Below are 14148 nucleotides of genomic sequence, written 5' to 3'. Positions count from 1 at the left end.
GAAATCAGAACTAACAGCCATTACCACCTTGAAAAATAATCGTAACCTAATTATTAAGGAAGCGGACAAGGGAGGGGGTATTGTCCTGCTGGATAAAGTGGATTATTTAAAGGAAGCAGATCGAATTCTAGGTAACAGAGATTACTATGAGGTCTTAATATGTGATCCTACTCCACGTTTCAGGAGGGTTTTTAAGAGATCTCATAGAACAGGCACATTTGAACGGTGCCATTGATAAAAAAGAGAGAAGTTTTTTCCTCTCAGCTAAAGGAGAGATCCCTATTTTCTACTACCTCCCTAAGGTGCCTAAATCCCCCACTAACCCACCGGGTCGCCCCATAATATCAGGCCTGGGTTCACTTATATCACCCATTTCCAAGTGGGTAGATTTACATTTGCAGAGATATGTTCCACATCTGCCCTCATTCTTGAAGGACACAGGACATGTGTTGTCCATTGTTAAGGAAGTAGAATGGTTAGAACACTACTGTTGGTTAACAATTGATGTGGCAGCGCTCTACTCCAATTTGACCATACACTGGGTCTGAAAGCCATTTCATCGTATTTAAGATCAGACCCCCTCCTCCCAGTCAAACAGTCTCAATACATCATCAGATTTACGGAGTTTATGTTAACTCATAATTATTTTGAGTTTAACAACAAGTTTTTTGTACAAACAAGGGGAACAGCGATGGGGGCGAGTTTCGCTCCATCCTATGCCAACTTGTTCATGGGTCACTGGGAACAGCTGACTATATTTTCTGAACCATATTGGATGGAGCGACTCGCCCTCTATCGTAGGTTTATCGATGATATCCTCATTGTTTGGAGGGGTGATTGGAATGAAGTGGAAGATTTCATGTCTTATATTAATAGCAACCTCTGGGGTCTTTCTTTTACATATAAGAAACATAAGTCCACCATTGATTTCTTGGATTTAACCCTTACGGGTTCTGAAGGGCGTATTACCACTAAAACGTACCTAAAAAGTGTAGATGTGAATGGTTACCTTCATGCCAATAGTGGCCATCACCCTACATGGATTCAGAATATTCCCTTTTCTGGGGGTTACATCTGAAGGGTTAAAACTTGGGGGACCTGGCACCCAGTCCACTTCATTGAGCTGAAGTGGTCTGGGTGACTATAGTGTCCCTTTAATGTTTTGTGTGGCTATTTTCATGAAACTCCAGTTTCCCATGGGGAGCTTTCTTAATCACCATGCATCACCATTGAGAGTTTTGGTCACAGAGTGAAGAACCACATCTTATTCTTTTTATTATGTTAATTCCTGTGGCCTTTCGACATTGCTAGCAGTGGTAGACGGCTTGTTACGCAGCCTCTGTGAGGCAATATGTTGGAAGATCCAAGGGACTGAACTAACATGGCCCCAACTATCACAAAATGAGGATAAAATCCTGGATATTTTTAAAGCAGACTAGTTTGACTGGACCTGGCTATTGCCATAACAGGACCTTGAAGTCTGTACAGAAGAGTCAGGGCCCCGTACTAAATCTGTAAATGGTTATGAAGGAATGGAGTGTCTGTCTCTGGTGCCAAGATACTCTATCGAAACGAGGTGGAAACTTCATTATGGTTCACTTTTGTGAAATTTCAGGATGCCTGCTGTTGCATCCCAGTTTGCAAGACTCGTAGGTTTTATTTCAAGATATTTCATTTTTTTTTTTTTATGCTTGTTTTTTATTCTCTGCTCTTTTAAAAGTGCCCTCTCAGCACCAAACCCACTGCATCTTAATGTGTTAGTGTTTTGGTGCTTGTATCATGTGTAACATTGCCATGATAAACTGCAGTGTTTACATTTGGCCGAACAGTGCCTTTAGTGTCCCTCAGACAGCTACTAGCTGCTTTTTTTTTACTGAAAGGGACACCCTAATCAGCAGAACTACTGCTTCCTAATGTAGCCATCTTACTGCATAGGCCTAGTCCCTGTAGTCTGAAAATTTAAATAATGAAGTTTTTGTGAGAGATGGCAATGTTCACATTTGTAATTAAGGATGCCTCTATTGGCCATTAATCATATAGCAAATATGATGTCACATATTGTCATCACTCCTAACATAATCACTAACTCCGCTAAAACTCGCCATAGATGAGTATCCGGGTAATGCTGCTTGTGTGGAAAATCTGACTAGTGCTGTAATGTTTTTATTGTATTTTTTTGTATGCCCTTTAGTCACACAGTGGTTTTCTGATAATCTCAGAGGAGGCGGAGTTGCCTTTTTTTTTTTTTTTGCTAGGTTTATTTATAACATTAGAATTTCCCTGGAAGACGTTTTTGATATTTTGAAGAGTCTTTATGTTTGGCATTATCACACACATCAGTATGACACCAAGTGTAGCTAATGCTTCCTATAAAGAAGAGTTGCTTCCCATAGTTCCCTGTGTGAAGCATTAGGTTGAGGGATTGCAGTGATTGCCGTGCTTGCACTTTAGGACTGCAATGCTAGAAATCTCAGTTACTTCCAATAGAATTTACGGACCTAGGTAATGTATATTTCAACTGGTACATATTGCACCTTGGTGTTTTAAACATCCAGGAGTTTAATGTTTAGGGGATTTTACTATATTCATATGTGTTACAAACATTGAAATATTCTATATTTATTTCATTAACAATGGCTACAATCTTCTCCCATTGTTGAAAAGCACTGACCTTTTTTTGTAAATTGGTTGCAGGATAATCCCAGAATCTCCCAGGTGGCTAATCTCTCAAGCCAGATTTGGGGAAGCAGAAGATATTATACGGAAAGCAGCCAAGAAAAATGGCATCACACCGCCAGAAACCATATTTAATTTAACAGAGGTAATTTCATATTTTTCATGATTAACCCTTAAATGTACACTCTAACCACACTAACCAATACAGAGCATTTTAGTGATTCTGGTGGTAGGAGCCCTTCTTTTTGAACAGTGCAATATTTATCGGAGTCTTATGGCTGATGCACTCAGCCAACAAAGGATATCCAAATACGGACAAATTTGATAACCGCTAACGTCTTGATAATATTGTATCACAATGCCACCAAGGCTTAATGGAGGTCAGCCCCAGGCACGTTGCTAGTGGCTCTGTAGCCACTGGAGCATAAACGTCCCCAGTATTAATGTTTTATCTTTCTCTGATTTGGATATCAGTCAGGTTCACTATTCAGTCTTTTGATACCAACAGATTTCCAAAAGCAATGCATGCAAAACACTGTACAATTTTAGCTATTCACAACTGTCTGCATGGGTTAGTATGTATGTGTCAGCATGGGGGTGTGTGTATAAAATGCAAATTAGGGTACAGGGCACCCTAAATATAAATATACGCAGAATATAAAAATTACCATGACACACATGCATAAATCTGGCTAAAGCGGAATGGGAACTTTTGCTGTAGCAGTATTATAAAAGATGGGAAGGACCATAAGCATCTGGATGACCTTGGTAAGGGTCAAATCCTCTAAGAGTGGTTTTACTATTTACTGTGGGATGGCATCAGTGGACTTCAGGCATCTAACATGATAACTGCTGAAGTGGTTGTAACGCATCACCTGGCACCCCGACTGGGTACCTCCGTTGAAGGATGCTCCTAGTTCTTACAGAGGGGTCCATGCTCTCCGCAGACACCACAACCACCGTAGACTCCTTCCGATAGCAAGACAGGAACAAGCTCTTAAAAGAGCTTAGAAGTGATTATCCAAGGGAGCATGCAGAGCAATCCCTTGTAGTGATATAGCAATTCCCCCAATAAGAGACAGGACTCTAGATTGAGGGTGAAGAAGAACTGATGTTTAATGGCCGGTACTCTGCTTTTATGCAGTGCTCCCTTGCAAGGGAGACGCCCACAGGCAATTAGGCATTAACCAATCGGACAACGGTTACATCCCACAGATTCCCTCCCCTCTGCTTGGGAGATAATTGAGTTTCTTACTGTATCTACTCAATTATCTAGCAGCTAAAACTTATACTTTTTTATGCATTTGTATAACTTTGTATAACTTGTATATATGATTTTTCATCACACAGGAATAAAACTTATATTTTTATGAACCACACAACTTGGGGACAAACATATTAAAAATTCGTACATATCAGTTCAGTGGTTCCAGAGATATGGAAAAAGTCTCTTTGGACCGACCGCACGCCTGTTTGCATGCCCAAAACAGTTCCACAGATTCAGGCTGTGCGGTCGGTCTATTTTTTGCCTTGAAAAAGTCCCATCTGAAGGCGGCGTTCGAATAGTCGAATGCACTTCGACTTCTGTCGAAATGTCGAAGTAAAACGAGGTTAAACTTCCGCGGTGGTCGTTTGTCGAGTGGCAGTCTATTTCCCATGAAAAAGATGACGACAAAGTCCCATTCGAACGTGTGTTCAAATCTTCAAATGGGACTTAGTCTCCAGCCGCAGTGTCGAAGGGTAGGGGAAGGTACAGGTCAGCGGTGTTCATTCAAATGTGTGGCTGATTTCCGTTCCAGGGATTTGACGGCACACACCGCTGACTGCATTCGACTGCATTAAAATGGCCGCCGCCACGTGTTCGATTGTCTAATGGCGGCCACTTCGACTACTTCGGCTGTATCCGAAGTGCCATATCAAACGTACCCATTCTTTGTACAACACAGTTAAAGGGCCAGAAACAGCATAATATAAGTCCATAAGCCCCAACTCAGTTCCTTAAAGGGCAATACATCCCAGGGCAGGAGGCTGGCAACCAGGCCCCTCCAAAAACTAGTGGCAAGGTTATTTTCGCCACAGTGGTCTGTTTTACTTTTGGTGCTTAGTCTACCCTTTAAATATTGTAAAATAAAAAGTTACCTTTTATTTGTTTTGGTTTTTTAGAGGTGCATTTATAAAACTAAAATATCAAAATCATGAGATTTTCAACTTTTGTCTTTGATGGGGATTTGGCATGGAGCTACCAGTATTAGAGGTGTGTGTGTGTGTGTGTGTGTGTGTGTGTGTGTGTGTGTGTGTGTGTATGTATATAACTGAATATGTGTATATATATAACTGAAAGTTTTAGACAAGTGATCCTATAGAAACACTTATTTTGTAAAACTCATACCTAGTCTCATTCAATATTTATATTGTATTCTGTCTATCTTTTTAAAACAATAATTGATCTTTGTGTGCAGCATGATTTTTTAGGAAGTATGAAATTGACTTTTAAAAGAAATTATAGCTGATAAAAATTCAGAACTGTTACTTTTTTTTTTTTTAAGAAATAAAATAAGTAACCCCAGCCCTTTAAGTCTGTCCTCAATGTTATGTAAGCATTGTTATTATTACAACCTGCATACCTAAGTTTATTGTGCATGAACAAAACTCCCCAAAGTGTGCTGTATTTGTTATTGTGCTTTGCGTATTTTAGGAGCTTTAGGTTTGTGTCCTTTATAATACATGTGATATGTGGATAATGTGGCTAAAATCCTAATCAGACTCAATCAATCATTAGATGAGGTTGATTACTTATATCCCACATAAGCCGTTAAGCAAGTGTTTGCCTCACTGTCACATGACATCCATTTTAAAGGGACACTATAGTCACCTGAACAACTTTAGCTTAATGAAGCAGTTTTGGTGTATAAAACATGCCCCTGCAGCCTCACTGCTCAATCCTCTGCCATTTAGGAGTTAAATCCCTTTGTTTATGAACCCTAGTCACACCTCCTTGCATGTGACTTGCACAGCCTTCCATAAACACTTCCTGTAAAGAGAGCCCTATTTAGGCTTTCTTTATTGCAAGTTCTGTTTAATTAAGATGTTCTTATCCCCTGCTATGTTAATAGCTTGCTAGACCCTGCAAGAGCCTCCTGTATGTGATTCAAGTTCAATTTAGAGATTGAGATACAATTATTTAAGGTAAATTACATCTGGTTGAAAGTGAAACCAGTTTTTTTTCATGCAGGCTCTGTCAATCATAGCCAGGGGAGGTGTGGCTAGGGCTGCATAAACAGAAACAAAGTGATTTAACTCCTAAATGACAGTGAATTGTGCAGTGAAATTGCAGGGGAATGATCTATACACTAAAACTGCTTTATTTAGCTAAAGTAATTTAGGTGACTATAGTGTTCCTTTAATACCCACCAGCTTCAGCCAAACAGTAACTTCAATTTCTTACTCATTTTAATGGAACCTAAATACCCAACAGAATATACTGGTGTAATAGAAATAGTATCCGCACAAAAAATATGAGCAGACTAAAAAAAGAAAATCCAAAACAATCACTATACACCAACAAAGTTTTCCTCTACCCTATAAAACATCACAAAAACATGTGAATATTAATTCTAAGAGATTGTGTTGTATAACAAAATTATAATATATAAACAATTATTTAATTGGCTCAGATTCCTGTGAGTTGAACTGTTTATATAATTATAATTATGTTATACAGTCTACACTATTGCCTCTCTCTATTCTCTTCATACTGTGGCTGAATTTCTCCAGAAGAAGACTTCCGTTGTGAGAAGACTACACATAGGCAGGGGGGGTAGCCTTTAACAACCGACAGACGCTGCCTTTAGACTATGGCCCCATGTTGAAACGCTTGATTTTCCCCTGCAAAGACACGAAAGCTGGGTCATTCGGTGCTTGCCCTGTTTGAGTGGTGATACCCCAGATAGCTATGCCATGGAGCCCATTCATATAATGAAAGACTATGGGAAAGACTTTGGCTCCATGGCAATTGAACTGTATGTGTGTGATCTGAGCGCCATTCAGTAATAATGTGCACTCAGATCTGAGCTGTCTGGGGATAAGTTGAATGTACCTGTTTTATGCAATGGCTGCACAGTTATATATTTTTATGTATTTTATTGTCTTTTGCTGTCATGTGTTCATTGGAGTTTGCCTCTGTCCTTGGAGCTAATTGGATTACTTCCCAATTATCTCCAGGATAGAAGACTCTGTGGAACTGGTTTTGGGCAGAAAAGCCATGCTTCATTTGGTCACAAAGGACTATGATCTATCTTTTGAACCACTGGACCAATTTGTATGATTTTGACGTATGTTTGTATTTAGAGTATGCTGATTCTGAAAATGTAAGTTGTATGTGAATGTGATGCATTACTATGAATAATGTGGAAAAACTGTATTTCTCTGCCTGTTATAATTACATTACCCATTGGAGGATTTTGTGTGGGAGTGTCTCAGTGTATTGTACGTGTTTATTGGTTGTTTTCCAAAACCCTGTGGGTGGTACTAATGTGTATATAAGAACAATAAACCAACAGCTCTGGCTGTTCACTGCTTAACCATCAAAACGGAGCCTTGTCTCGTTCTTGGGGGGATTTATTGTATGCTGTTCCAGTTCGACTGCTAGGAGTGTAAACCTATTCGTATGGTTTTTCCGTTTTGGCTGTTTACGGCATTCATATGCTTGTCCGGTTCGGTGGCTTGGTGTCTACAGTAGCTGCCTGTATATCTGGAAGGGAATATCTCCTAAACGGCTGTTAACCTCTTTTATGCCTGGGGGTGCCGTTACAGTAGTCATGACACCAGGAAGAGAGTATTCTAGCTGGCTGATTGACAGCCCAAGTGGATGGCCCCACACACTGAAAAAAGTTTTGTTTTTTTATAATTAAACACTTTTAAAATGAAAGACTGCAGTGATAGAATCTTTGCACCATAGCAGCAGAAGAAGTTAAGAAACTAGAGGGTGGCTAAAAAATTTTTACATTTTGACCAGCTCCTGTGTTTATCTGTGTATGTGTTACTTTGTGTGTATCTGTGTCAATGTGTGTCTGTGTATCTGTGTATGTGGCAGTGTGTGTATATGTACATACATCTCCGCACTCTAGGGATGCACTGAAATGAAAATTCTGGGCAAAAACCAAAACCGAAAATTGAGGATGCCCTTGGTTGAAAACCGAAACCAGAAATGATTGTAACTTTTTTTTTTATTATTATTATTATTATTATTACACTTTTTAATGAATTGAATGAATCCAGAATTAAAAACTTCCCATCTCTTTTAGTGGTCCTCGCTGCCCAGTGTTCCTTTCCCCTTCCCTGTACCTTAGTCCCCCCCCCCCTTAATGTTCCTCTCCCCTCCCTCTTATTTAGTGTTGCTCTCCCCCCGTCCCATAGTGTTCTACCCCACCGTCCCGTAGTGTTCTACCCCACCGTCCCGTAGTGTTCTACCCCACCGTCCCGTAGTGTTCTACCCCACCGTCCCGTAGTGTTCTACCCCACCGTCCCGTAGTGTTCTACCCCACCGTCCCGTAGTGTTCTACCCCACCGTCCCGTAGTGTTCTACCCCACCGTCCCGTAGTGTTCTACCCCACCGTCCCGTAGTGTTCTACCCCACCGTCCCGTAGTGTTCTACCCCACCGTCCCGTAGTGTTCTACCCCACCGTCCCGTAGTGTTCTACCCCACCGTCCCGTAGTGTTCTACCCCACCGTCCCGTAGTGTTCTACCCCACCGTCCCGTAGTGTTCTACCCCACCGTCCCGTAGTGTTCTACCCCACCGTCCCGTAGTGTTCTACCCCACCGTCCCGTAGTGTTCTACCCCACCGTCCCGTAGTGTTCTACCCCACCGTCCCGTAGTGTTCTACCCCACCGTCCCGTAGTGTTCTACCCCACCGTCCCGTAGTGTTCTACCCCACCGTCCCGTAGTGTTCTACCCCACCGTCCCGTAGTGTTCTACCCCACCGTCCCGTAGTGTTCTACCCCACCGTCCCGTAGTGTTCTACCCCACCGTCCCGTAGTGTTCTACCCCACCGTCCCGTAGTGTTCTACCCCACCGTCCCGTAGTGTTCTACCCCACCGTCCCGTAGTGTTCTACCCCACCGTCCCGTAGTGTTCTACCCCACCGTCCCGTAGTGTTCTACCCCACCGTCCCGTAGTGTTCTACCCCACCGTCCCGTAGTGTTCTACCCCACCGTCCCGTAGTGTTCTACCCCACCGTCCCGTAGTGTTCTACCCCACCGTCCCGTAGTGTTCTACCCCACCGTCCCGTAGTGTTCTACCCCACCGTCCCGTAGTGTTCTACCCCACCGTCCCGTAGTGTTCTACCCCACCGTCCCGTAGTGTTCTACCCCACCGTCCCGTAGTGTTCTACCCCACCGTCCCGTAGTGTTCTACCCCACCGTCCCGTAGTGTTCTACCCCACCGTCCCGTAGTGTTCTACCCCACCGTCCCGTAGTGTTCTACCCCACCGTCCCGTAGTGTTCTACCCCACCGTCCCGTAGTGTTCTACCCCACCGTCCCGTAGTGTTCTACCCCACCGTCCCGTAGTGTTCTACCCCACCGTCCCGTAGTGTTCTACCCCACCGTCCCGTAGTGTTCTACCCCACCGTCCCGTAGTGTTCTACCCCACCGTCCCGTAGTGTTCTACCCCACCGTCCCGTAGTGTTCTACCCCACCGTCCCGTAGTGTTCTACCCCACCGTCCCGTAGTGTTCTACCCCACCGTCCCGTAGTGTTCTACCCCACCGTCCCGTAGTGTTCTACCCCCCCCTGTCCCGTAGTGTTCTCACCCCCCCTGTCCCGTAGTGTTCTCACCCCCCCTGTCCCGTAGTGTTCTCACCCCCCCCTGTCCCGTAGTGTTCTCACCCCCCCCTGTCCCGTAGTGTTCTCACCCCCCCTGTCCCGTAGTGTTCTCACCCCCCCTGTCCCGTAGTGTTCTCACCCCCCCCTGTCCCGTAGTGTTCTCACCCCCCCTGTCCCGTAGTGTTCTCACCCCCCCCTGTCCCGTAGTGTTCTCACCCCCCCCTGTCCCGTAGTGTTCTCACCCCCCCTGTCCCGTAGTGTTCTCACCCCCCCCTGTCCCGTAGTGTTCTCACCCCCCCTGTCCCGTAGTGTTCTCACCCCCCCTGTCCCGTAGTGTTCTCACCCCCCCCTGTCCCGTAGTGTTCTCACCCCCCCCTGTCCCGTAGTGTTCTCACCCCCCCCTGTCCCGTAGTGTTCTCCCCTCCCCCCGTCCCGTAGTGTTCTCCCCTCCCCCCCGTCCCGTAGTGTTCTCCCCTCCCCCCCCCGTCCCGTAGTGTTCTCCCCTCCCCCCCCGTCCCGTAGTGTTCTCCCCTCCCCCCCCGTCCCGTAGTGTTCTCCCCTCCCCCCCCCGTCCCGTAGTGTTCTCCCCTCCCCCCCCCCCGTCCCGTAGTGTTCTCCCCTCCCCCCCCCGTCCCGTAGTGTTCTCCCCTCCCCCCCCGTCCCGTAGTGTTCTCCCCTCCCCCCCCGTCCCGTAGTGTTCTCCCCTCCCCCCCCGTCCCGTAGTGTTCTCCCCTCCCCCCCCCGTCCCGTAGTGTTCTCCCCTCCCCCCCCGTCCCGTAGTGTTCTCCCCTCCCCCCCCCCGTCCCGTAGTGTTCTCCCCTCCCCCCCCCCGTCCCGTAGTGTTCTCCCCTCCCCCCGTCCCGTAGTGTTCTCCCCTCCCCCCGTCCCGTATTGTTCTCAAAAGAATAAGGATATGGAATTATCTGCTTGAACATGTTTTTGTTTTTCAGTCTATACAGATGTTAAAACAGCGATTGGATAAATACTTGCAAAAACATAATATTTAGGGATATATTTTTTAACTGGTGGGATAATAGCTTCTTGATTCAAGGAGATATATGACTGCCATTCTGGGGTTAAGAATGATATTTTGTCCTAGTTTGTTGCAAAATCGGATGCGCTTCAGACAGGTTTTTTTTTCTTCTGGATCAACAGCAAAAACAAATGTGAGAGAGCTGAACTTGATGGACGCATGTTGTAACGGAGCTCCTTGTACACTGGATGGGTACCTCCATCAAGCTTGCTTACTAGCAGCCACAGGGCAACACCTGGAACACTTCTGCCCCAGTTGCCGCAGCTTGTCTGGGGTCTTTCGGGAGCTTTTCCACCCTTGATCAGATAGTCATATGGCTCCAATGTGATTAGGCTCTCTTGCAAAGTTCATAGCAATCTCACCCAAATACTAGCCAAATTTTGGGCACTCGATTTGTTTATTGTGCAAATTACCTTTAATTTAGTTTATTATCTCCTGGCTTTTTATATTTTGATATTTGTCTACTTCAAAGAAATCCTAGGTGGGGATTATTCCACCAACGCTTTATTCAAAGAGCAGTTAGCCTGCTCTACCTTTGTCAGTGTGTGTGCGCCTCTCAGTGAGTGAATGTGTGTGGGTCAGTGTTTTGTCAGTGAAAGTGCATGTTGGTTAAATTGCTGTGCATGTGTCGGTGAGTGTATATCAATGCATATATCAGTGAGGTGTGTCTGTCAGTCAAAGGGCGTGTTTGTCCTAATCATGAAGGGGTGGGGTGAGTTTTAGAATAGGGGGGTGCACGGGATTTGTCATGCCTAGGGCAGCCCAAATGTAAAATACACCACTGCATAACACAGAAGAGAAATGGCGAACAGGTGGTTTGAAAAGTACCCACACGTCTTTAGAAGGCATAGCATTCTGACTTAGGGAACTAGATGGTTGCTCGTGGTCTATATATTCGTTCGTAATTGTGCAAGCACGAGCTTTACATGATAAAAGCACTTTTCATTATAAGCTATTTATCCTTTATGTATAAATATAAAGTTTTATGTACTCTGTACTGATAAGATGGTTATTTGGAATCCTGTGCAGAATACCTAATTAAGTGCCTTACCTACAATTTCTAATTCTTATGTTTTAGTTAGAGTATCTGAAGGAGCAGGCTCCCAAGGGTCACACGTTTCTTGACCTGTTGAAGACTAGGAATATTCGCCTGATAACCTTTTTATCTATTATGCTTTGGTAAGTAACAGCAATACAAGGGAGGAAACGTGGTAAACAATAAAACAGTGTCTCACAAGCTGGGTTACAATTTAGGAGTTTAAAAATGCTTTATTTAATTTTGTATACTTGTTACAGTTAGTCACAATATTTTTTTTTTCCTACTTCTTCAGGATGATCATATCAGTTGGATACTTTGGTTTGTCTCTCAATACACCCAATTTGCATGGGGACCCTTATGTTAACTGCTTTCTGTCAGCCATTATTGAAGTTCCTGCATACATAATAGCATGGCTGCTGCTCCGAAGCTTCCCTCGCAGATACTCCACGTCAAGTACACTGTTTTTGGGTGGAGTTGTTCTTCTGTTTCAGCAATTGGTGCCTCCAGGTTTGATATTTTCAGATTTTATTATTAAGATATTTAAATGTACTCTATGAAGGATGCTTCAATAAGCCTTTAATTTTTTTTTTCATAATCTCAAGTGCTACAAATAACTTCTATTACTTTCCTCTAAGTAAGCGCATTTTAAAGCCATACTTATCAGTGACCTTTTTACACAAAGAATTAAAGGAACATTATAGCATTAGGAATTTGTATTCCCAACGCTATAGTGCCCTAGTCGCCATTTAGGAAACACCAAAAAGTAAATCAGAATGAAGCATGGAAAGAGTTTTCCATGTAAAATCTGATAAATGTGTTATTAGAGTAGACCATTTTCATTGAAAAGGTTATTATGAAATCTAGCATGTATACAAGTGTATACCAAGGAAATGTAAGTGGACTGGATTCTATCCAGTGTGATCCTTGTTTGCAGTTAGCACGCTCCTTCCTCTAGGGTAAACAACATGTGCAATCTTTTGGTTTTAGCATAATAAGGCACTTTATTGGTAAATCCACTGAGGAGGCAGCAATACAACTAAACAATAATGTAACAGGTTTCCCTTTAAACAAAATCCTAGCTCATCTGAGCACTGACTGACTTTTCCTTCCCTAATTGTCAAGGGTTTAAACTAACCAAACACACAGGTTTCACAAACCTTATCTTGCCTCAGTTTTTCTGCGCTCCAATGCTTAGCGGCAAAAAACAAACCATCTGTTGCTTCCAACCTCCCCAAGAGAAACAAAAATCTCTCTTTACCTGCCTAGCAGAGAGGGATCTATTCCCACTGCTGCAGCTGATTACCTGGACTTTATTTCTCTCAGTTGTGTAAAAACAGGAGTGGAGCTCCATCCCGCCCTACTCTCAGAATGCTCCACCCCAGGGGCCCATAACTAGACATTAAGTTGTGTTGCATATAACGCATACCCCCCGGGGTTAAATTTCATATGCAGAAATATAATTCTGCTATAAAAATTAGCAGAAATATAAACATCATCACATACCACACCATTCACTTTATCACACCAGCTAGGAAGGACTACCTTTTTACAGAGTGCCAATAGTCTAGAGCAGTGGTTCCTAAACCAGTCCTGAAGGCACGCCTACCAGATTTAGGGATTACTCAGCATTATCAAGGTGTGTTTTTTTTTTTTTTTTATGTTTTTTTTTTTTTCTCTCTCTAAATTACCTTAGGCCCAACTGGGTAATCCCTAAATCCTTGAATAGTAGACGTGCCTTGGGGACTGGTTTGGAAACCACTTGCCTAGAGGGTAATGCTCTTTCACCTCTTGGAATTTGACTTGTTCCACTTCTGTTGAAATATGAAAGACAGCCCATGCAGAAGTAAGCCTTAATTTGAGTTCTAAAACCTTTTCACTGCTGCATGATCACATTTAAGAGCAAGAACTATCTGAAGTGAATGTAATGTTAATCCTTTCATATTGGGGAGAAATGAGCTCTGTGCAATAATTTAAGGACACCTCTCCGGAGGAAGCGGAAAGTAAATATTTTTTGTGAAAGGGACAACTGATATTAAAGTATGCATTTAAAATTGAGAAATTCTGCTCAGACCCTTATTAATTGGAACACTCAAGCTGAAAACGGCAGGTAATCTCATTAAAAGAAGCTGTAGAGCAGAGATAGGCAACCTTTGGTGATCCAAGTGATTGTAGACTACACCTCTGTGATGCTGTGCCAGCATTAGGACTGTAAAAGCATTATGGGAGATGTAGTCCACATCATCTGGAGTGCCAAAAGTGCCTGTACCTGCTGAAGAGTATGATGATCAAGCATCCATCTTATTCATAAAGTCAGAAGGGGGTAATTGTGCCAGAGAATGTCCTAAAGTAAAACATCCATTCTATAAACTGTCATGGGTGACAAATGGAGACACAGTCTGCAAATTCCCCATATGTTATAGGACAAGGGAGGTCTACGTGTAAAAAGTAATTTTGTTAAGTTAAGGTTTTCTTTAGGCTTTAAGAGTTTTACAGGAGGATTGGCAGCCTGGAAGACATTTTACAATGCAATTTAGACATGCAGTTGGAGTCCTGTTCATATTTTATTGCATCCCACATAATC

General features: G+C 43.4%; 1 protein-coding gene across 1 annotated transcript in view; it reads left to right on the top strand.

Moving 5' to 3' along the window:
• Positions 1-14148, top strand: part of LOC134600871 (organic cation/carnitine transporter 2-like) — a 90326-nt gene that overhangs the window by 55995 nt on the left and 20183 nt on the right. Inside the window, exons 5-7 of the mRNA XM_063445259.1 lie at positions 2695-2821; positions 11607-11707; positions 11860-12074. Of these exons, the coding sequence (XP_063301329.1) occupies positions 2695-2821; positions 11607-11707; positions 11860-12074 (443 nt within the window). The remainder of the gene's footprint in view (positions 1-2694; positions 2822-11606; positions 11708-11859; positions 12075-14148) is intronic.

This window comes from Pelobates fuscus, chromosome 3, assembly GCF_036172605.1.
Source record: "Pelobates fuscus isolate aPelFus1 chromosome 3, aPelFus1.pri, whole genome shotgun sequence".
Taxonomy (NCBI): domain Eukaryota; kingdom Metazoa; phylum Chordata; class Amphibia; order Anura; family Pelobatidae; genus Pelobates; species Pelobates fuscus.
Note: the sequence above shows the minus strand (reverse complement) of the source record. Positions and strands in the feature narration are given on the sequence as shown.